General features: G+C 39.5%; 2 protein-coding genes across 4 annotated transcripts in view; both read left to right on the top strand.

The window, feature by feature from the left end:
* The window catches only part of nap1l1 (nucleosome assembly protein 1-like 1), a 28,885-nt gene extending 13,604 nt beyond the window's left edge, over window positions 1-15,281 (top strand). For 2 of the 3 annotated variants that reach the window (XM_086200953.1, XM_086200952.1), the window contains exons 8-15: window positions 1,674-1,745; window positions 1,823-1,962; window positions 3,216-3,361; window positions 4,195-4,214; window positions 6,438-6,560; window positions 8,915-8,947; window positions 9,074-9,124; window positions 13,469-15,280. In XM_086200953.1, coding sequence (XP_086057079.1) covers window positions 1,674-1,745; window positions 1,823-1,962; window positions 3,216-3,361; window positions 4,195-4,214; window positions 6,438-6,560; window positions 8,915-8,947; window positions 9,074-9,124; window positions 13,469-13,507 — 624 coding nt within the window. In that variant the 3' untranslated portion in view covers window positions 13,508-15,280. Of the gene's footprint in view, window positions 1-1,673; window positions 1,746-1,822; window positions 1,963-3,215; window positions 3,362-4,194; window positions 4,215-6,437; window positions 6,561-8,914; window positions 8,948-9,073; window positions 9,125-11,899; window positions 11,937-13,468 lie in introns of all 3 variants that reach the window. The other variant, XM_086200954.1, reaches the window with a different exon arrangement.
* A 1,811-nt stretch (window positions 15,282-17,092) lies between these two features.
* phlda1 (pleckstrin homology-like domain, family A, member 1) lies at window positions 17,093-22,789 on the top strand. Its single transcript, XM_086200951.1, has 2 exons — window positions 17,093-17,724; window positions 20,008-22,789. Exon 1 carries the CDS (start codon window positions 17,229-17,231, stop codon window positions 17,694-17,696), a length of 468 nt encoding a protein of 155 aa, XP_086057077.1. The 5' UTR covers window positions 17,093-17,228; the 3' UTR covers window positions 17,697-17,724; window positions 20,008-22,789.
* The last annotated feature ends 1,546 nt before the right edge of the window (window positions 22,790-24,335 follow it).

The following is a 24,335-nucleotide window of genomic DNA, read 5'->3' as shown; positions in this document are numbered from 1 at the left end:
TATACACTAGCAGTCAAAAGCTTGGACACATCCTCTCATTTAATGTTTTTTCTTTATTTTCAGGATTATTTCATTGTAGAGTCTCACTTCAGGCATCAAAACTATGAATGAACACACATGAAATGATGTCGTAAACAAAAAAGTGTTGACTAAGTTGAAACACGTTTTTTATTTTAGATTCTTCAAAATAGCCCCCTGTTACTTTGGTTACATCTTTGCAAACTCTTGGCATTCTTTCAATTAGCTTCATGAAGTTGTCACCCAAAATGGGTCTCCAACAGTCTTGAAGGAGTTCCCAGAGATGCTGAGCACTTGTTGGCCCTTTTGCCTTCACTCTGCGGTTCATCTCATCCCAAATCATCTCATTTGGGTTTAGGTAAGGTGACTATGGAAGTCAGGTCATCTGGTACAGCAATCCATCACTCTCCTTCTTGGTCAAATAGCTGTTACACAACCTGGAGGTTTGTTTGAGGTCATGGTTGGATGGGATGGGATGGCATGTCGCTACAGGATACTGTGGGAGCCATGCTGGTTCAGTGTGGCTTCAATTTTGAATAAGTCTCCAACAGCGTCACCAGCAAAGAACCCCCACACCATCACAACTTCTGCATGCTTCACTGTGGGAACCATGTATGTAGAGACCATCCGTTCACATTTTCTGCATCACACAAAGAAAAGGCGGGTGGAACCCAAGATCTCAAATTCGGATGCATCAGACCAAAGCACAGATTTCTACTTGTCTAATGTCCGTTCCTTGTGTTTCCTGGCCCAAACAAATCTCCTCTGCTTGTTGCTTTTCCTTAGTAGTGGCTTCTTAGCAGCTATTCGACCATAAAAGCCTGACTTGCGCAGTCCCCTTTGAACAGTTGATGTAGAGATGTGTCTGCTTCTAGAAATCTGCGAGGCGTTAATCTGGGCTCTAATCTGAGGTGCTGTTAATCTATGATTTTTTAATCTGGTGACTTGGATAAACTTATTGTCAGCAGCAGAGGTGACTCTTGGTCTTCCTTTCCTGGGGCAGTCCTTGTGAGCCACTTTGTCGTAGCGCTTGATGGTTTTTGCGACTGCACTTGGATACACATTCACAGTTTTTGGAATTTTTTGACCGACCTTCAGTTCGTAAAGTTATGATGGACTGTCATTTCATTTTCCTTTGCTGATTTGTCCTTGCCATAATATGAATTCTAGCATTTGTCAAATAGGGCTGTCAGTTGTGTAGCAATCTGACGTCTACACAACACAACTGATGGTCTCAACCCATTAAAAAGGCAAGAAATTTCATAAATGAACCCTGAGAAGGCACACCTGTCAAGTGAAAACCATTTCAGGTGAAAACATCATGAAGCTCATTGAGAGAAGGACAAGGGTTTGCAGTGCTTTCAACAAAGCAAAGGGTAGCTACTTTGAGGAATCTAAAACATATAACATATTTACAGTTATGTAACATGGTTTTTTTTTGCTACATAATTACATATATCTTGCTTCATATATTTGATTTCTTCAGTATATATTTACGATGTAGAAAGTAGTTAAAAAAAATTTAATGTGAAGTGTACCCAAACTTTTGACTGGCAGTGTATATGGCATCATTCTTGACACAAATTTAGATATGAGGTTTATGCTGTCACACAGTATTTGTGGGTAACATTTCACTTTGTTGATTTCATCCCCAGGAGCATGATGAACCCATTTTAAAACATTTACAAGATATCAAAGTGAAATTCTCAGATCCAGGACAGCCCATGGTGAGTCACCTTGCCACTGCAACATGTTAGTTAAATTTGGAGAGTGTAAAATAATGGCTCTTTCTGATCCACTGCAGAGTTTCACATTAGAGTTCCATTTTGAGCCCAATGACTTCTTCACTAACACAGTGTTGACAAAAACCTACAAGATGCGGTCAGAGCCAGATGAAAACGACCCCTTCTCCTTTGACGGACCAGAGATCATGTGTTGCACAGGGTGAGCACGGTGCCCATTTGTTTAAATGACTAGTCAACTCTTAGAGTATGTTAAAATGTTGTTAATTACATATCTAAACCCTTTGAGGTCCAATGGCAATTTTTTATGCACCCTTTTTTTTCTCTTGGGAGGCATTGATCATTTTATCGTCCGATTCAGTTCTTTTGAATTCTGACCTGACATTAAGGATTTTTTTGTGTTGTTATAAGTCAAATCCAGTTGACAGAATCTCACTCTTCTTGTCCAATCTCTGTTAAATCTCAAAATTAAGTTCCATTTTACTGGGCAGAGCATGTGCAAATTAATATTAATTGAGTGGTGTAGTGGGTAGAACTGTTGCCTGACAGCTTGTAAGGGGTTCTCTCTGGGTGCTGTGGCTTCCTCCCATGGACCAGAAAATGCAAGTTAAAAAGACATTCAGAATTATCTGCATAGACCTTTGCTGTTTTTTGCTGGAAAAAAATTGTTTGGAAAAATAAGAAATTTCATTTTATTAACTTACAGATCTGGATAAGTATTGACAAAAGGAAGTGCATGGAAAAATGTCTTTCTTATTGCCCCAATTCAGGTTCCTAAAATATAAAAATCTGAACTTAAAAAATGGATGGTACTATAACATATTAAAGACACTTTGACCGTTCAGCCAGGGAAGCTGGATATTTACCCGAGTGCAAGAAAGTGTTTGGTGGGTGGTATGCATGTGATTGCCAAATAGAATTGTAGTAAAGATGAGGTCAAACTGTACATCCTTTGACCATGGTCAGCATTTAAAATGTTGCCAGTTTGGCACAGGGGTTTTAAAGCTTTGCTGTTGTTGCTGTCCTGTAGTCAGCTGCTAAAAATGCTTCATAGGTGCTTTCCCAGAGCTCCTATGAAGCATTTTTAGCAGCTATGTGGCATTCAGAAACCCCCAGACTTTGGTAGATGGAGATCTCCAATGTTGCTACTTCTCCAACTTGAAATGACTTTGGTTACTTTGGTTGATGGAAGAGGATGGGTAAAAGCCTTCACAGGACATTATTTTTACACTCATGCTTAAACTTACACTTAAATTATTGTTTATAGTATCAGTCTATTTCAACTCATAGCCTGTTATTTTAATACCCCCACAGTGACAAATACAAAATGTTTACCGTGTCCTTTCCTAATCATTTCTATGTGGATATCAATAACTTCACCAACAAGCTTTATTATAAGTAAATCCAAGACACATTGATTTGACCTTGAAAGTGTTGACCTTTATTTCATCACAGTTGCACAATTGACTGGACGAAGGGCAAGAACGTTACTTTGAAAACAATCAAGAAGAAACAGAAGCACAAGGGCCGTGGCACAGTCAGGACAGTCACCAAAACGGTCCCAAATGACTCTTTTTTCAACTTCTTCACCCCGCCAGAGGGTAATACTAATAAAGTCAATGCTGTTGCAAAATCTCAGGATACGCTGGTGGAAAAAGTTTTCGGACACCCCATGCATTTGTGAAATATTGCAAGAAGAATCATTCCGAGGAATTCAAGTGCGATTTCTTTAAAAACAGTCATTGCTGAAATACTAAACAAATCCTAAAATTGGTTGGTTCCATAAAAATATGTAAGAAATTTTGAGTGTTGGGTTATTTTGGTGCCAGTGATCGACTAATAATGGTTGTGCTTTTTATTAAGACACGATTTTTGTTGCCATGCTTCGTGTTTATATAAAGCCAGCACATTTGAAAGTTATTCAGAGAAAAAACTAGCTAAAACAAGGAACCTAATGCAGGAAACACGCCTGAGGATACAGATTCTAAGCCAGGTAGGGTACGGCTGCTGCCAGATAGCCAGGAAGTGCAGATGACGACCTTCAGCGGTTGGATACACTCTGTAGAAATACAGACGAACCAACAGTTTGGAAGACAAATCAAAATATGGGCATCACAGGGTTATCTTCCTCCTGCTAATGTGAAGGAGTATCGTGGTTTGGGGATGCATAATTGCTCCTGGTGATGGTCATCTCACTGTGATGGCACATGGAACTCTGCCAAGCATTGTGCCATTCTTGAAACCCACATACTCCCTTCTGCATGTGAACTTTTGCACAAAAATTTCCTGATAGTATTTGAGATTTGTGTAAAATTTTAAGGGTGTCCGAAAACTTTTTTCCACCACTGTATGTGCCTTAAAGTTATCTATTACGTATATGTCTTCAGTGTACCCATGGTTTAGTTAACCCTCATATTTTCTCATCTTTTTTCAGTTCCTGAAAATGGAGAGTTGGTAAGTTGTCATATACTGACACATAACCCCTTTTTTCCCCCCAACCTAGCTGCAGAGGTCATAAGGTCGCCTCTGAAGCAGACTCAACATATAATATGCATACTTCTATCATGGCTTGCCACCAGCAGAAGACCAAGTTCAATGCACAAGTGTGACTATATTATAAATTGATTGTGAAAAATAATAGTTAAAAGGAGGTTAAGTGGAACATGTCATGTTCTACACCCTTTTAAAAAAAAAAAAAAAATTGTTTAGATTCTTCCTAAAACAGGATTGATTCCCTGAGGTGATGACGATAACGAGGGTAATTTTAGCCTATTTCACAAATCACAGAGTAAACAGAATCTCTGTCCATGTGACTTGTACAACACTCCAATAATTATATTTACAGTAGACTTTGTGTTTGCTATAGATCCTGATGTCAGCAACACACTTCTCAATGTAATGACCACTTAAACTCTGAGTTATTGATAAACCCGAATCAAATTCCTCCAACTTTTCCGAGCAATGACATTACAATGTGTCAGTCCCTGAGTGATGCCTTTAGCCCTGGGCTGGTTGCAAAGTATTTTCTCGCTTAGTTGTTCTCAATTTTTTCCCCCCCAAGTACAACCTAAAAATGTTGAACTATCAAAGTACCCCCATTATGACCAGATTTTAATTTAAGTAGCATAGCTACTGTATTCAACAACAGTAAGGGTGGGAAACACTTTTTTCCTCAGAGCCACACTGGTTAGGATAAGTTAAGTGAGGGGTAACGCTTGTGAATATCGGAAGGAAACATGAAATTTGTTGGAATATATTCATGAATTTCAACAGTTAAATTATGAAATGTGAAAATATGAAATTAAGTAACTGAGTGGTGTCTTTGATTTCACTGCTCTAATTGAGCATGATTAAGAAATATGTGAAATCAGTGGCCTGCAGATAGCTGGGATCACTGTTGGAATCTCTTCTTAATAGCACAGACTCCTGTGTATGCTGCACTTGCAGCAGAGTGACATGGCTCTGGCACACAGGGGTTTCTATGGGATTAAGACAGGCACCAGAATATTTTAGAATCATATGCATCAGAATATATCTTAATATCAGTCTGAGAAAAGCACCGGCTCTGGTTGTTCTGTGTATGTGAGCAGCAAAGAAGCGCATGTTCAACCTCAGGACAGCGCAGGAATGTTTCAGTTGGTCCAGGGTTATTTCATGCTGAACATGGCCAGGATAAGCCTTTCCTTTAAAGTTGCCATCTGAGGTGCGCTGGTTTCATGCATTCACCGCTGAGATCTTCACCACGTACCACACACTAGGACATCAGGGCTTCCCAAGTTCAATTGAGATAAAAATTTGAGATAACTCGGGTCATATCTCCTTACCATCTTGCATCGTTTGTCGCTAACAACAGCAGGTCTGGTGTTTCGTGCTCCAGCTGCATACATACCCTTATGCACGTAACGTGAATGAACATGACTTGACACAAATATTACAAAACAGAGAACTTTTTGTGACTCACCTTGAAGTTAACAACATATTTTCATTCAAAAGTAGTACCAGCTATGAAGGAACTTTTTAAAATGTTTTTGACTTGTTTTTGTTTTTGAAAAAATATTTCTGGTATGCGTACCACAATTTGAGAATGCATGAATCCAAGAATGAGGGTTGTAGGGTTTTGTGGTGTTGTTGTCTTCAACTCTGGTTAATCTGGGGTCCTCCTGGCTGAAATAGCACTGAGCAGTTGTTGGAAACGTTCATGAAAACACCACTAATATTATGCATACCTGCTTTCAGGTCATGTAGCAGTGCATGATCTCAGTTAGCAGCACAAAGCTCCCTAGTGCTGCGGACATGGCAGCAACCTTTCAGTCAAGGAAATAGAAGCCTAGTGATCTCATCAGTCAATATCTTTGTATATTGGTATTTTTTCAGATAATTCATCGTAGTATATATCAGCTGAAATAAACCATGTACATATAATATCATGCATCTCTAAAATAAGCAACATATAAAAAATAAAAAAATACGCCAAGGTATTTGAGAGCTTTGTTTGTATATGAGGAAATGTGCATATCATTCAAAACACAAGTGTAATCCAATCCTGGCCAATCTAATAGCCAGATTCCAATCCAGTGGTTACTGTGGGAAATGGCAGAAAAAGTGAAATGTCTGAGTCCCGTTTACCTCTGTTTGCATGAAGGTTTATAGTGCAACTCAAGAACTTGCTCTTTACAGGATGAGGACTCTGAGGCGGTACTAGCTGCTGACTTTGAAATTGGCCACTTCATCCGGGAGCGTATCGTACCTCGAGCTGTGCTCTACTTCACAGGAGAGGCTATAGAGGATGACGATGATGATGTGAGTTGCAGTATCTCAACTCTCTCTCCTTGTCCTTACAACTGTGTTTTTGGTTTATGCTTCTGCACTGAATTGACACAGTAGCCATGAAGTAAACGTCACTGGAAATGAATTTGCTATGGAGACTTGTTACTTTTTGCTTCATAGCATCATATTCTTCACCCAGCTCTGAATTCAGATAAGATGGTGAAGAGCTTAGCTGCAGTTAATGTAGCCCCAGGACATTGATTAACTCTAAACTTATCTGCTCACTTGCCAGTGACTGTATAACGTATACAAAATCAAGATATACAAAGAAACCATGGAATAGATATCCCGCCACCAAGTAGCTGTTTGTGTGTTCAATTTCAGAGAAATGCAGAAGTACCAGCAAAAGCATAACAGATAAATATATTAAGGTTTTACTCAGGCTTTTCAGAGGCATCATCTTTTAATGGAGCCATATTGCATCCTCTCAAAGTTTCAAGCATTTAAAAGATGCGGAGAGCAGCCATGCCCTACCCAGGATTCGCCTCTGTCATTGCTATTTGTACACTGATAAGTGGTTATTCCCCCATCAACTTGTTTCGTTGTGGAAAGTAACTAATGAGCACAGGTGCTGTAGGTCAGCAGACATGATGCTTAGAGGAAAAAAATCCAGCTTTTTTCAGTTATGTTTCTCTCCACGGGATTGTGTGCCGGGTTGCAGATTGGTGTGGGTGTGTGTGTGGTTGAAACCAGAAGTCCACATACTGTATAAAAAGACGTAGCCTTTATTTTTTCCCATACATCTGACATTGAACCAGACTAAACTTCTCAAGTTTTAGGTCAGTTACAATTACCAAATTTATTTCTGTGTGCTAAATGCCAGAATACTGAGAGAATTAGTTTTTACTTTCTTCAGTGTCTTGAGTTTTTTTTTTTGCAGTAAGAGTACTATGCCTTTAAACTTTTTGGGAAAAGCCAGATGATGATGTCATTGCTTGATAAACTTCTGATAGGTTAATTGATAACATGGAGGCATATCTGTGAATGTATTTTAAGGCACACCTCCAACAAACTGCTTCTTTCTGTGACATTATGGAAAAATCAAAAGAAATCTGCCAATATATCAGGACGAGAATTGTGGACCTTAAAAATCTGATTTATCCTTGGGTACCAGATGCCTTAATGTGCCATGCTCATCTCGTCAAATAACTATGAGCAAGTTTAAACACCATGGGAATGTCTATCCATCATACTGCATGGGAAGAAAACCGGTTCTGTGTCCCAGAGATAAATGTTTTTTGGTGCAAAATGTGCGCATCAACCCCAGAACAAAAGCAGATGACCTTGTGAAGATGCTGGCTGAAGCTGGTAATGGTGTCATTATCCACAGTGAAACCACTCTTACACCAATATAGGCTGAAAGGCCACTTAGTGAGGAAGAAGCCATTACTCCAAAAGCAATATGAAGCCAGATTTCAGTTTACAGATGCACACAGGGACAAAGACCTTCATATTTGGAGACATGCCCTGTGGTCTGATCAAACTAAAAATGGAACTCTTTGGTCGTGATTACCACCATTACATTTGGAGGGAAAGGGCTTGCAAGCCTGAGAACACGATTCTGACTTCGAAGTAGGGGAGTGGCAGCATCACATTGTGGGATTTTTTTTTTTGCTGTAGGCTGGACTGATGCGCTTCATAAAATAAATGGCATCATGAGGAAAGAGCACTGTTGAAATATTGATGCAACATCTCAAGACATCAGCCAAGAAGTTAAAGCTTGAGTGGTATGCTTCAGGTCATTGTCCATTTGGAAGACCCATTTGCACCCAATTGGTTACAAAGTGACTTGAGGACAACAAAGACAATGTTTCGAAGTGGATATCACAAAGCGCTGATCTGAGTCCCGTTGAAGATTAGATGGCAAAGCTGAAAAGGCTGTGTGAGCAAGGCAGCCTACAAACCTGACTCAGTCATACCTGTTCGGTCAGGAGGACTGGGCAAAAATTTCAGCAAGCCATTGTGAGCATATGGAAGGATACCCAAAATATTTGAGCCAAGTATTTTAGAGGCAATGCTACCAAATACAATGGAAATGTATGTCGTGGCAATCTTAACTGAACAAAGCAGGAGTTTAGTGGTAATTAATGCCAGTGAGGAGAAAAAAAGATTGTCTTTTTATATAGTCTATATAAACTTCTGGTTTCAACTGTGTGTGTGTGTGTGTGTGTGTATACAGAATATGTATGCATATATCTATAGATAGATACAGATTAAGAGAGGTCAGCAGATACATGTTTTAACTTGAACCTGTATAAAGTGCTCAATCACTTTAGCTGAATTCTCACTCCTCGATGTCCTAGCTAATTCTGATGTTTGTTTTTCAGTATGATGAAGAGGGAGAGGAGGCAGATGATGAGGTAACACTGGCCCTCAACTCATGTTTCTGGACAAAAGGAATAAGCACAACTTTAGGCATCTTTTTGTTGTGTTTGGTGTCTGGTTACATGTTTTTTTTTATGTAATTGTTTGTCTGCCGTGTTCAGGAAGGTGAGGAGGAGGCTGACGAGGAAAACGACCCTGACTATGATCCCAAGGTGAACGCACGAGCGTGTGCACACACACAGCTCTTCTCCCTGTCTAAAGATCTCTGGTGTCTGAAGACAGACCTCACTCAGCAGTTCTCAACTTTGTTGGCTCAGGACTCTTAGCAAAATAGAAGCTCTTTCTGGAGGCTGTCAGTCACAATCCACACTCATAAACTTTCATAGATAATGATGGAATAATAAAAATGAGTCTGAAATCATCCTGCACCTTCAGGGGGTCCTAAGCTGCTGGTAGAGAATGGCTGTGAACGTCTGACCAGAATCAACATACAGAATACATACTGTCAAATGCATCTCATTATACACCAGCTTTTGGTTTGCTTCAGCTTTTAATTTGTCCTGATCCTGATTTGACTTCGAAACTAAATTGAGCACCCTCAGAAGATCCTTGCATCTTTTCACTTATCCTTGACCTTTTCTTGAGTCTTAACATAACAACCACGAGAGTGACTTTCGTTATGATTCCTCTGAACCCTCAAGAGATTTCTGCATGGTTTTTATCCCTTTCACAAGTTTACTCATCGTGAGCTCATGGCACAGTCATGATTAGACGTTAGGACAAATCTCTCAAATGTCTTTTATGAAAGGCCATAAATCATTTAAGAAAAGGCAAATGCTGAATTTCTTTTTTTTCACAACAATTGTGAAAAAAAAACCCAAAAAAAACCCAAAACCTGAAATAAATATACAGGTTGTATTTTTTCTTACGAAGTTGAAAATCTGATTATTCTGGCTGATACATATTTGTTTGGCTGTTTATGCAGTTTTTAAAGAAAAAAATGTGTCTTTTGGCAGGATTGTAGTTCTGAGGGTTAAGTTGTCTCTCGGATTCAATATAAAACAAAGTTTGTAACGCCAATGAAATGTTTCCAATTCATGTGATGGCTATTAGTATTTGAGCCTCATTCGCTTGTATTTATCAGTGATGGAAGCTGGCACTGCAAATAAGTTGATGTTGCTTGAAAATTAGTTAATCATGTACAAAGAAGCACCAATAAGCTAGAAGATCATTTTCTCAGCATAGCATCAGCGTGTACACAAGAGGTGTGAATATATAGGCAAACAAATCTTCAAAAGAACGGAAATCGGTTTCAGGTTTTTTTCTGATGCGACTGGTCGGGGGCAGGATTTGAGTTGTCTTGTGTAGCCAGGTGTCCCACCTGTTACACTGAACCAGCACAGTTCAGTCTAACACTAGTTTGTATTTCTGTAGAAGGAACTGTAGTTGATGTGTGTTGCAGCAACGGGGCCCTTGCAAAGTAACATTGGGGGGTAAACCTCTTTCTGTCCTTTTTAGCTGATTTTATATATTCATATTCAGTGTACCGTAAATTCCGGACGATAGAGCGCACCGTTATATAAGCCGCAGATGCTTATTTTAGGGAAAAAATAAACTTTGTACACGTATAAGCCGCACCGGTAAATAAGCCGCGGTGCACGGTGGAAACACCTCGGCCGCCCGTTCTCGCGTTTTGACCCAGTCTTCCAGAGCGTTTTCAAGTCCGGGCCATCTGCTATTATGACCTCTGAAAGCTTTTTTAGTCTTTTTGCATTGGGTCAGTTCGTCATGTTGCTGCCTTCAGCGTCTCACCATCGATTTGTTTATGCCAAACTTACGTGCTGCAGCTCTATTTCCATCTGCCACTGCCACATTGATTGCCTTTAACTTGAAAGCTGCATCATAAGCATTCCTTCTTCTGCTCTCCATCTTAAGGGTGAGTACAAATGACTGAAAATATCGTGTGATGCTCTTTTTACACTGCACCGCGGCATGGACTGGACGCTCCAAGTACAGTACTTAGAGAAATTACCATAACATTTGGCTAGGAATTTCCCTAAGTACGGTACTTGGAGCTACCCTCAGGAACAATAGGGAATTACTGCCCGCTGCCGCTGCCCGCCACACCCCAGGGTGAAGGTAAAATCCTTGTATAAGACGCACCAGAGCATAAGCCGCGGGGCATGAAGCGCCGAAAAAAAATCGCGGCTTATAGTCCAGAATTTACGGTATATCTATCTAATTCACAAGATAACCCAACGGACTGGCCTCATTTTACAATCACAACATGTCATTTCCAGCTTGTAGGTTGCCACTGACAAGCAAGCTTAGGATTTGTTTCAATTGGAAGAGGGGAGCTTTTAGAATGGCAGCACAAAGAAAGGGTAGGGGTAGAAAATACCTACTAATATAGTCACCAAATGGCAAGCTTTTATCCCCTACCTGGTAAGCTAGTCAGAGTGATGAAGAAAGTTGATAATAGACTTTGTATTTGTCTATCAAAGGTCATCTTTTAGGCCAAAAAGGCTCAGTTATTGCTTTATTTTTTTTAAATCAACTGCAAGATAATGAGCATCTGTCTACTGTAGACTGTCCACTTGCAGGTCTGCCCTTGTTGTTTAAGTTCGCCTTTGTTCTTCCATCTTTATCATGATATTAAATAGAATAATGACATTTTCCACACCTCTAGTGTACCCTGGACATATACTGGTTTAGGGGTTTGTTTGTTTTTTCCCCGAGTATGAGTTTGGCCTAGGGTTAGTAGCATTTTTTTGTGTTTACTTTACCAGACTGGAGCAGCTTATAAATGTGCCACACCACCATCTAAACCAGCATGAACTCTGCTGCTTCTTTGCTGAAGGAAAATGTCTTTGACATTCTGTATTCTGCTAGTTTTGCTTTTTGTTTTCTCCTATTCATTAATGTTTCTTCATCTCCGGTCACTTTGGCATATTTTGTCAGCTACTCTTTAAATTTTTCCTCACTAGGTTTAAGTGGTGACAGTAGAAAAATAACCCTATCCTGGTAGGTACAGCTTGTGAATTGTCAGCTTACTACCATCACACCATCACCCTTTACCCTGCCTTTCACATCTGGTTTTTGGCTTCCCTCATCTTTCGCCTCTTGTTCCCCATCAGTCTCTCTGCACCCTTCCCATACATGAGTTCACCTTCCTCTGCCGCCGTGCTGCACCCATACAAGTTTACTAACCCACTGGTTTGTTTGTTGGATTTTGAAGTTTAACCCATAGTGAGCTCTGCATTTGCACCTGTATTATTTCTGTATGTTGAAGCCAGTCCAGCTCTTTTTTCTTTTTTTTCTTTTTTTAATTTGGCCCACCTTGTTAAAGTAGTTTTGAGTTTGTCAGGATGAGGATTTGTGTGCTGTAAATGTTGCGTTCTGTGCTTTGTTCATGTATGTTTGCTTTGATACCCATTGAAAACCTCATTGGTCCATTCATCCCTGATTTTGATCCTTTCCTGTCCACATCTCTCGTAATAGATCTGCTTATTAATGTAGGTAGAATGGCCTGGGGCCTTTATTTCTGTTTGAAATAAATCCCAATCAGCAGTTGACAGATGACAAAAATAACTCTGATAGTACCGCTGTTATCAGTAGTAGTGGGCTGTTTTCATTCAAAAACTCTATTCCAGCAGATACAACAAGAATGCTGTTGAATTATAGCATCTTTCAACTGAGGCCTCCTTAACGTTTCGGAGCAAATCAGCTGTTGAACTCTTAAAATCATGTCACTCAGTAACTTGAAAGTTTGAAGAGGCCAGAAAACTTAAATTCTGAAGTACCTTGTTACAGCAATAATCCCTTTTATTCTATGTTAAAATATTAACTTGTCAAGTTTGTCAACCCCCCCCCCCCCAAAAAAAAATCGTAAATAATGGGGCTTCACAATTCACATTTAGCCTGCTTTTTACACATTCAAACTTCATCCATTCAATTCCTTTGAAAAAATGCACATCGACATTGCCCAGGACAAAAAATTGGCCAGATTTCGCTGCATGGAGCCAGGTTCTGTCACACCCATAAAATATGAAACGGATAACATTGGACACCAAAAGTGCCCAGGAGCACTATCAGGAACAGTGTGGTTGCTGAAAGAAATGTGATTACATTTGAGGCAACATTAGTATGTTAAAGTTTTCAACCTCTCAGTCTCAGTTTAGCCCTAAACATTGGAAACTGAGGCAAATTACAAATCTGTCAGTCCCAGTGTCTCCTTGTCCAAATTCTGTGGATGACAAGGTGTCGTGTTACCTCAAAGGCAGCAATGTAATCATTATTATTAAATCTTTACCAAAAAAGTGTAAGAAAAATCCTTCAGAAAGATATTCCAAGGCAAACTATGCCATGCATTTCATTTCGTGGCAGACTCAAATTTTTAAAATTGGTTCAAACTTGTAAGATTTTAAAAACGTTTGTCAGCACTTGCTCAGTTTGCCGAAAGTTTAAGTTTAGGTGGTTTGACGGTGTGTCCCTCAGATACGTGCGTGTTTCCAACTCAACCAACCTTTTTTCCGTGTCCCTCTGATTGCTTGCAGAAGGATGCAGCCCCCCCAGCTGAGTGCAAGCAGCAGTGAAGCCTGGCCTGGCCTGGCTGCCTCGAGGATTAACTGCACTGTTAACAGCTTCTAAATTTAAAAATGGGAAAAAAAAATACATAAAAAAAATAGTTACTTACCGCCTTATAATGTTTTGTATTTTTCTTGGTAGAGAATTTGAAGAAAAAAAAGGTTTCAAGATTTTTGTTACAAGAAATCATGGTAATATACTGCGAGCTGTGTGGCTCAATATACATAGTATTTTACTAGATCTGTTTTTCCTTCTCTGTACAATAGATAGAATACAGGAAAAAAAATCTCCCTCAAAAAGCATGAACATGTTTCTTCACTGCTAAACTAGTTTGGATTCTTGTGAAGTCTTTTGTTGTATTTGCTCTTAGACAACAGCTGTGGTTGAGACTGCAATGTGGCGACATCAAGTTATTATCCCACCCCCCCCCCCCCAACATAAAAAAAAGACCACCACCGAAGTTCCAGGTTTAATGTGTTCTGGTTGTTTCTTTAAATTGTCAGCAGGGTCTCTATCGCTCATACAAACACTGTAGCATTTCCAGCTCTAGATGATGGGAGGGAAGTCAGTGATGTATAGCTGGGTGTCCATTGCAGTTTAACAAATCTTACTGAGCGTGTGATCTGGAGTTGGCGTTTTAGGCTACTTCCTGCACCACGTGTGCTCAACTACTTCCGACTCTTGTTACATTCCAGTATGCATTCTAGTATGTTGACACCATCCAAGAATCTGTCACCGTCAAACTGGATGAATTCATCTTAAAACTGGAGGTGTTTCTTCTTTATTATCATCATCGCAAGGGTCTCTCCTGAGCTTCGCTACAGTCTTGAATCTCTTGAACATTCCTGAGTATTCCTTTACATGAAGAAGGGGATGATGATTTGGTGGGTATAACCAGTTCAGGGGTCCACCATGTGCTTCAGGCTCCTTGTAGGCTGCCAGTGGCAAGGCTGTCGTCTTTTCTATAGCACTTTGTTCTAGTGTGTGGTGTAGCCGTGGTGTCCTGTCATCGTTTAGCTGTCTGAGTATTCTTGTGAGCAGCACTTTGTCCAAAGCCCCACCCTTTGTCTAATTGGGTTTGGAGGGGTGCTGTAACCTTGTGTATTACCTTTCTCAACAGGGGTGGTGCATTTGTTCTGTCAGAGAGGCTTATTGGAGCAGATTATAGCACAGTGGATGATGAAGAAGTTGGTCCAAACCAGGTTTTGAAGTGTCTGTTTTTTAGTTTCACATTAGTCAAGGCCACCTAAGCCCCACCCCTTTCTCCCTGCCATTTACCTCATGTTGCCAACTTGCAGGTGACTTGCATGGACTTAAGGCCAGCCCCCTGAGGTCTTGATTAATTTTATCACTGTGAAAGAAAGAGGGGAAGCGTGATAAGGCCATTGTTTGGCCAGTGACCCACCACCCTCCCCAATGTCCTTCCTTGGTACCCAGAGGACCCCAGGGAAGCATGTCAGAGCAATACCCAAAGCTAGGAGGGATTCTGGGATAAAAACGTAGCTTGCCTCCCTCCCGGTCAGGTTTTTCAGTTATGAAAACCCCGCCACCTGTTGGTTGTTTGGCAGCATTATGTCCACTGTGGTGAGTGAGAGTACTGCTCATACTGCAGTAGTATTCAGATCACGTGGTCATTGGAAGAGGACATAACAGGGTTTCTGTAGGGTCCTGCTGAGCGGCTGTTGTCAAGGCAAAATGCTATGCTACAAAACTCCTAATGTACTCAATAACTGTATGTGTATGGTCATGAATAAATTGGTTAAACATGTCTGAGATTGTTGGCTTATTTTACTTTTTTGTTGGAGTGAATGTTTCCTCGATCTAAAGATGAACAGAGATTTCATGGTCATATAAGATGTAGTTTAGACAATCAATTTTAGGAAAACCTTTTTGCCAACAGAGGGTGCAATTGCTTTTAGATTGCATAGCATTACACCACCATTGATGAGCATGTAAATCATCCACACTAACGGTCACAGAAGATGGGCCCAAATGTGTAATTAAGTGATTTAAAGTAAATACCTGGAGTTGTTAAGAGTACACCCAATCACCTGAAATCATACAAGAATCTTGGGTGGGATGTTGCACCTCGGATTTGAAAGGAGCCAAAAACAAAAACATGGAATAGTAAATATTAAGCTAATGTTACCACCATGAGTCAAGAAAACCCTGTGTTGAAGAAACAAGTAATAAATGACAAAAAACAAAGGAATTCTGTATTTCTTCATCTGTTTAACTGGTGACTGAAATATTTAGAGGCTTAAAATTTTAAGTACTTCCTTAGTTTAAGCTTTAAATGAAAGTGTAAAATTCCTAATTCTACAAATCTAACGAGCCAACTACTGCATACTGTATGTCAGAGTAATGCTCTAATGTACTGTATAAATTAACTTTTCATACAGAACAAGAACATCAATTAGAAAAGGTTTGTAGAAGAGTGTTGAACAAAACAGGTTGCCAGAGGGACAGTTAACAGCTCTTGGAAGCTGAATTATAATTATCTGCATTTTAGACCCTCCAGACAATTTTTCAATGAAATGGAATACTTCATAGGTAGTGGTTGTCAGACCTTTTCCTTTCTTGCACAGGGGGAATATAACAGGTTGCAGACTATGTATCCAAATACATACAAAAATTCATATAGATATGAAACATCTAATCCATCATTATGTATCTATCTTTGTTTTTTATATACATATGTGTATATATATATGTGTATATATGTGTATATATATACATATGTATATATATACACATGTATATGTATATATGTACATATGTATATATATACACATATGTACATATGTATATATACACATATGTGTATATATACACATATGTATATATATATGTACATATGTATATATATACACATATGTACATATGTGTATATACACATATGTACATATATATACACATATGTACATATGTATATATATACACATATGTACATATATATATACACATATGTATGTACATATGTATATATATACACACATATGTATATATATATATATATGTATATATGTGTATATATATGTGTATATATATGTGTGTGTATATATATATATATGTGCAACTACCCTCGAGCGAGAGGCGGGCTACACCTTGTATGGGTCGCCAATCCACCGAAGGGTCAACTCATATTAGATAGATATCCATTCGATCTCTAAGCCACAGTCAATTTAGAGTATCAATCAGCCTCTTCCCCTCTTGCATGTCTTCGGACTGTGGGAGGAAGCCAGAGAACCCACGCAGGCACAGGGAGAACATGCAGACTCCACACAGAGGGTCGAGGCCGCAACCCTCTTGTTGTGAGGCGACAGTTCTAACCACTGCGCCACCCTGCCGCGCGCGCGCGCTTGCACTTGCTGCTCGGTCTAAAGCATTTTCAGAAATACCTAAAAAATGACCTTAATTCTCAGCGTTTGGTCCTGTGACTACCATCTGGAGAGGCATGACCAGTTTTAAAATATCAATACAAATAATTTGATTTTTTTTATATAAAGAAAAGTCCTGAATTGGTGGTAGAAATGTTTGAGTGCCCCTCAAGGGGGCGGTGCAACTCCAGGCCCCTCCCGCCCCCAGCAGCCAGTCAGACAAGCAGACGAGCATCAGCCTCGTCTCAACAACCGCAGTCACGGCAGCATCCCATGCTTTCGCCTGCTCCGGGATAGAAAGCTGTCCATCGGTTGCCAGGAAGGTGGAAGCCGCGCTCAGGTGAGGAGGATGCTGGAAAATGGGAGAAAGGTGTTCAAGGAGGGTCTGCTGGAGAAGCGAAGCGATGGGCTGCTGCAGCTCTGGAAGAAGAAGCACTGCGTCCTGACGGAGGACGGCGTGCTGCTGCTGCCGCCCAAGCAGCATGATCATCCACAGCACCATCAGCAGCATCACGGCGGTGGTAGCGGGGACGTTGGTAGAGTCAAGGAGCTGCACTTCGCAAACATGAAGACAGTGGATTGCGTGGAGCGTAAGGGAAAGTACGTCTATTTCACGGTGGTCATGACTGAGGGGAAAGAGATCGACTTCAGGTGCCCGCAGGACGAGGGCTGGAACGCAGAGATCACCTTGCAGATGGTCCAGTACAAGAACCGCCAGGCGATCCTGGCGGTCAAGTCCACGCGACAGAAGCAGCAGCTGCTGGTGGTGCAGCTGCCTGGACAGAAGACGCTCCGCAGTGCTCCCAATGTGGCGTGACCTGTGGTGACACTCGCGGACGTTTGCGGTAAGAAATATCCGAGAAAAGGAGGAAATATTAGGCTCCCTGTGTCGGGGACTACCCCGGGAATCCCCTGGTCAATGCAGGACTGGTCTCTTGTATACACACTGGATTTTTGCACCATGTGATGATTTCTGTCAGTCCTCACAGCTGATAACCGTAGAGAATACCTCTAGAAGGGGAAAGAATATTGTGGTTTTGATGCAGCTAAACAAAGTTTAGAAATCCTAACCTGCCCATGTCCTCATATCTGGAGGGTCTCTTCTCATCCTAAACATAGTCAGCCTTTTATTCTGCAGTCACACTGTTTCACACAGAACCAAATTGATTGTGTGCACTCTCCCCTGGGCAAAGTTGTATTTTGTCAAATCAGTGTTTAATTGGACAGCAGATGACAGATCAGATGTAAAATTGTTCTTTGTAGTGTGGAATAAAACCCTTTTACACTAGATTAAAACAATTTGTGCTCAAGTTGAGTTTATATTCATGGAGACTGACTCAACAGATACCATTGAGCAGACTGGCTTAATTCAATATGGCTACTTTTTACAATGAGAAACAACAATCAAATGAATAAATAAATAATACGTTTTTGGCCTATTGATATTTTAGCTCATTGAAACAGGTTTGTGGAAATAAAATTTACAGAAGAGCAAGAAATAGAACAAGAGATCTTATTTGGCTCACGTGTTTATAGCCAGACTTGTGCGCTAGCTTAATGCTACCATGTTACAGCTACCAAGCAATAGCGTCTCGAAATACATTCAAAGTGGTATTTATCATCACAAATGTCATAACAAATTAAGCAAACAGTAGAATAAAAGCTAAGATTACTTTCTTTTCTTTCGTAAATGTGCTTTGGAAATCATAACTGTAAAGTCTCATCGTGTGCAACATTTACAAATAGTTTATTTCCCAGGACTATAAAATCATTGAACAAACTAATTATGACTTTTATTGTGTTTGATTAGAATGATTATGTGCTTTATCCACTGAGCACAAACATGTTTGTTGCTATTCTAGCTTCATATACTGCACTCATCCTCCATCTTAATTATCTTAGCTATGTACCTCTGTGTCTTGTATATCATACGTGTGTCTTGTTTTTAAGCAGTTCTCATCTGAATTTCATGTTGTATGTCAAGCACACACAGGAGAAACCATGACCTTAGTTTTTGGTTAGTCTTTTTAACACGACTGGCTAGTTGGAATTTGAATGGCTACGTATAAACAGGAAACAGGGAACATTGATTTTCCTCAGCTATGTTAAGAGTTTAGTAGGAATATTTTGAGGCGAAAAATAGAATAATAGTGGCATAATGAGTGCATGTAAAGGTAGCCAGTCATTAGTTGGACTTTGATTTGTATCATGCAATTTGACTGGAACTTTCTCTCAGCAACTGAAACTAAACACCTTAAAGGAAATATTGGACCTCATTTATGAATGAAATAGTATATTTTATTGAAATAGTACTTTTTAGGCCTTAATTTTGTCTTGCAGACAGAAAGCAAAGCCCTAGAGCTACTGTATATGTAACGCTTTGATCCTGACATCTTTTGTGTGCTTCTTGTAACATGAGGTCTTTGAAAGCCTCGGATATCAGGGGCAAGGGCGTAACCAACAGCCATCAGGCTTTTCTTTCTGTCAGAGAAATTCTTACTGTGTGAGAACAAATTTGTGCAGAAGAACATTTCATGATGTCAGTTTATTGCCATTTAGTCAAGCTTTCAGCCAGATGTGCCGCAAATTTGATCAATTTTTCTGAAATTCTGCAAAGGAAAATGTAAATTTAATCACATCTCCATCCGCAAAAGTTACATGAACATTAAGGTTTAATTCATCGAGATAAGCAGGAGTTGCACATCAATTCTCCTGTGTACTGTAGGACCTCAAATGAACAGGGATAAAAGCTAAGGACAGATGTTGAACTTATTGATATATGACAGAAATGGAGAGTTTTGAAAAACTGATATTACAGCTACGTGCTCTTGGAATTATTGTGATAAGCCCTGAACTTTATGTGATTGATCATTTATGCACTCAGTCTGTTTCTATTTGATTTATTCACCTTTAACCTGAATCAATGCTTGAACTTTTACACCTCCTCAAGAGTGGAAAGTTTAAAAAGATATATATTTATTCCCATGTTCAGTATTAACACTCAGGTTTTTTCATGCACAAATTGAAAATGCACATAAAAAGAGCTGGACGGAAATGCATGTTGTGTAAACAAGACTTGAAAGTTGATTTGTTTCCGGATCAGTCTGTCTAATAGATTGTCTTCACAGGTTATTTGGACTCTGAGCTTGAGGATGAATAGCAACCCAGGCTGCATTTCCCCTGCCGCTTCACCACTGAACTCAATCCTCTAGGAGAACCTCTCTTCCATGTAGTGGTTATCACAGAGCAGCTCCCCTCCCCTTACAATACGGAGACTTGTTTCACTAAAGACTGATGGACAAAAAGCATGTGAGAAAACTACTGTAATCTACTGTGCCATGGGTTTGTTCCCTTATTTATTAGATGTGTATATATTTTCTATAAAACTGTTAAGTTGTTGATGAGTGTTTGATGTGTTTGGTTGTTACATTGGAACAGGAAATAAGGATTTATAAGTAGTTTTATTAGAATGATTCCTGTTGGTTTTTCAGATCATCACATTATTGCTCAAACAACATTATTCATATTTCAACTGAACCAAAGACCTCTGCATTAACCCTGTCTCTCAAGAGCATTGAAGCTGAGGATACACTAAATGACAATAGCTAACTGCTCAACTCATACCAAATTTATTTGATTGTTTGTTATATTAATAGCTACAGTACATCGCAGTATTTCCAATCATTTTCCACTCTACATTTTATGTGATTGTAATCATGGATGCAAACTTGGCGCTTGTGAGTCTTAAACCTGAGAAATATACGTTCTTGCCCTCAGTTTGTTTTTTAGTGGTTATAGAGCAGCCAAATTATCTAATTTGTACATTGAAATGTATAAACAATACTGTATGTGAGATGAACAGGGGTTTCTGGAGATGAATCAGCTTTCGATAGAATTGAACTGGCTGTATTTAGTCAGTGAAGACATTGAACAGTTTGCTGGCTTGTTTTAACATAAAATTTTAATTCTTAGGAAGGGTAACTGCAATAAATTGACATCCAAAACAAAGTATTTTTGTATTTTTGCAAATGTCCATCTGATCATCTTGGTCAGCTCAGATTTGGAGTGGATAGAAAAGAATAAATGGAATAAAAGATTGGGACATTTGAACTAGTAACCCTGTCAGACAAGTATTTTAAAAGTTTATCCAAAACAGCAAAACAAGTTTTAATAACTTATTAACTGTGTTGAGCGGTCTACTCCTTTTTCAGAGTATTTGCTCCGTAACTTGTGAAGTACAAAAGTTGAAAATTGTGTCTTGAAAGAACATCAAAAATATTTTAGATATTTATCTGTTGGCTACGGTACAAAATATTTTGCAGAGAGTTATCAAAGCAAGTGCACCATCATGAACAGCTGTGCATGGCAACAACACTTGGATAAACTAACAGGTCTAAAAACAGTTTGCTAACAGCCCATACTCCGCTAATTTGTGAAGTTTTAAATGTTCTTAACATAAATAACATTAATAAAAGACCCAAACAGTAACAAATATTAGGCAATGACAGTGACAACTTCAATTCATGCCAGCAATTAGCATGAGAAACTTGTTGGAATTAAAAAGAACAACTTGTGCAAACATTTAGCTCTATGAATGTATGTTTACATACTAAATGTGTGAATTATTACTCTGCAAATTTGTGTGTACATACATGGTACACTGGATGTTTGCAAATGTATCAATTGCTGAGGGTCCTTGCCAGCTGGGGGCACGTTACCTGTGCCATTTTATCACCATCCACTCGTAGTTACATACTAAGATTTTGCCAAAATGAAAAAACATTTCACGTCGTATTTTCACAATGCCTACCAAATAGCGTGCTGTTTTGACATTTTTTGATAGCTAAAATGGAAGGACTATGATCAATGAGCATTAGTGACTAATTTGATTCAGTCAAAGCTTCTGAAATCCTTTCCTATACTTAACTGCCTTTGAACATATCTCCAAGAAAAATTGCTTAATTAAAGCCAGTTAACCTGTAACTGGTTCTTCCAGGTGGCGTCGCTGTCCAAGATGGTGGAACCATTTGAAAATGTGTGGCGCAGCTGGAGTACCAATTCAAATAGATTGGCGACTGACAAAGAAGCACTAGCACATTCCTATTTAACTGACTAGTGAAGTAAGTGATGCAGCTAAGCCTTTGGAGTAGTCAAACAAAATTTGTAGAATACAAATTTTGCCTTTCCATTTTCTTGTGTGGTCAGTACTTAAGCAAAGTTAGAAACCACACTCCCAGAAAGTTGCTCACTGAAATTTTAATACAGGGTCTTCTTTTGTTGAAGAAAAGCTTTTTGGGCCACTTGGCTTCACTTATATATTTTAACCACAGTTATAATCTTTTCATGTTACTTTGAAAATCAAGACCACAAGCTGGCTAAGTTGAGCTTAAACTCCTTCGCTCCCCCAACTAATGTTTAAACCTTGTCACTGGAACAGTTCTGCTGCAGAGATAGATCACATCTCTCATCTGAAAGTTACTACTTGTGAGGCATGAACATTCATGAAGACTTCATAATAATATCTATGACAGTGTTTTGAGATAGTTCGAGGTAACAGTATGGAATCTCTATGAACCAGCCCCAGTGTTGTTATTCCACAATGCAGGGATAGGTTGCTGGCTGGAAAAGTTTGATTTTACTGGCCCATGTTTCTTCTGTCTACTGGCAGTGTTTGTTTCTTTTGCCAGTGTTCCACCACAGACCCAACACATGCTTCAGTGTAGCTGTCATCTCCCACACAGGGCAGTCGTTATGTCTTTTATTTAATGCAACTGGTGTGTTTCCTTTCTGACATGCCTCTTTGTGGCTGTCATGACTTGTGCCCTTTTTTGCCATTGTTGATTACTTATTCCAATGTGAGATCTATTTTCATACCTCAAAAAGATACATTCCATTAAAAAAGATGAATGAAACCAGATCAGCATCTCATGTGGTTTCTTTTTCTTCTGCATAATATCAGATGAATGCTGGGGCCCCGCGAGTCAGCTTGGTCATTTAAATGACCTGTTTAAGTAGCTGCTGCTCTTTCAGTCTCTACGCTTTCATGTTCTACAACCACAGAACATTTCACCCCCTTGTTTCCTGGTCTAAAAGTAGAAGCTGTGTGGATAATTGTGTTTCACTGCCAGTTGTTGGTGCTAAGATAAACCACCGGTGCGTAATGTCATATGTGCACGTGGCTCCGGCAACTCTCCTGTCTAACACTGAGCTCATTCAATTAAAGTCAGAGTACATGATGGCATCCTTTTGGACACATGAAGGGGTAGCTACTGTTTGGCTAAAAATCCATGCGGGGGGGGGGGGGGGCCTGGAGCCTATCCCAGCAGCCTTCGAGTGTGAGGTGGGGTTCACCCTGGATGGGTCACCAGTTCCTTGCAGGGCCAACACATACAGACAGACAACTGTTCACACTCACAGTCATGCCTACGGTCAATTTAGAGTATCAGTTAACCTAGTCCCTTCTTCCATGTCTTCAGACTGTGGGAAGAAGTAGAACCTACACAGGCACAAGGAGCACATGCAGACTCAACACAGAAAGACCCAACACCTGCTTGCTGTGGGGCAAGAGTGCTAACCACTGCACTACTGTGCTGCACCATTTCGCCCCTATACTAAATATATACTGTAGAGGCTAGAATTACAGCTTTATTCTTGAGCTACTATCACTTTTTTCATAAACTACAACTTTATTCTCATAATATTACACCTTTATTCTGATAAGATTATGACTTTATTTTCATTATACAAGAAGTTTATTCTCGAAACCTCCGAAAAAATTCTCCACTGTGTCCCTAATAAAACATACAATAAATAAACCACAATAACTAAACTATGAAACCACATTTGGCAGAGTATTAAATAAAAAAAAAACAAGTAGAAACAAGAGTTGACATACAGACAGTTGTTGGTGAATATGGCAGTAAATGATGATGCTGAAATACAGATAGCACACTTACCTTTATGTAAGCATTTCCTTGTTTGTTTTTTTTTAATGAAAGAGGACAGTACAGTGCCCATCTATTGACTTTGTGTGAAAAATGACATGCCAGCTTTTTGAATTCAGCTACACAACAAAATAAGCAACAATATCAATTTAGTTGTCATGTGACACTAAAGTTAAATCCAGAAAACTTTTATGAAATTATCAGTGCATAATGGATGAGTAATTAAATGTGATTAAAAAATTATTTTCATCTAAGTTTTAATTTTTAACTTAATGTGATGTATCTGCTGTGTTTTTTTCTTGTCCTTCAGAGGGCATAAAAGATTATTAGAGGGCATGATTAAGTTACTTTTTTTTCTCTTGTTGACATCTCCTCAACATGGCAGTGTCTCCCCTTGAGGCAGCCAGCAGCACCTGCTCTCAGACATTACTCAGGGTGTAGCTCTGTTTTGGTATGCATACTGACTGCCAATGTATTCATTAACATCTTCATCTCCCTGTGACCTACAGGAG

This window comes from Aulostomus chinensis, chromosome 4, assembly GCF_037954235.1.
Source record: "Aulostomus chinensis isolate RoL2024-O1b breed Wild chromosome 4, RoL_Achi_v1.0, whole genome shotgun sequence".
Classification (NCBI taxonomy): Eukaryota; Metazoa; Chordata; class Actinopteri; order Syngnathiformes; family Aulostomidae; genus Aulostomus; species Aulostomus chinensis.
The sequence above is the reverse complement of the archived record's forward strand: the minus strand, read 5'-3'. Positions and strand labels throughout refer to the sequence as shown.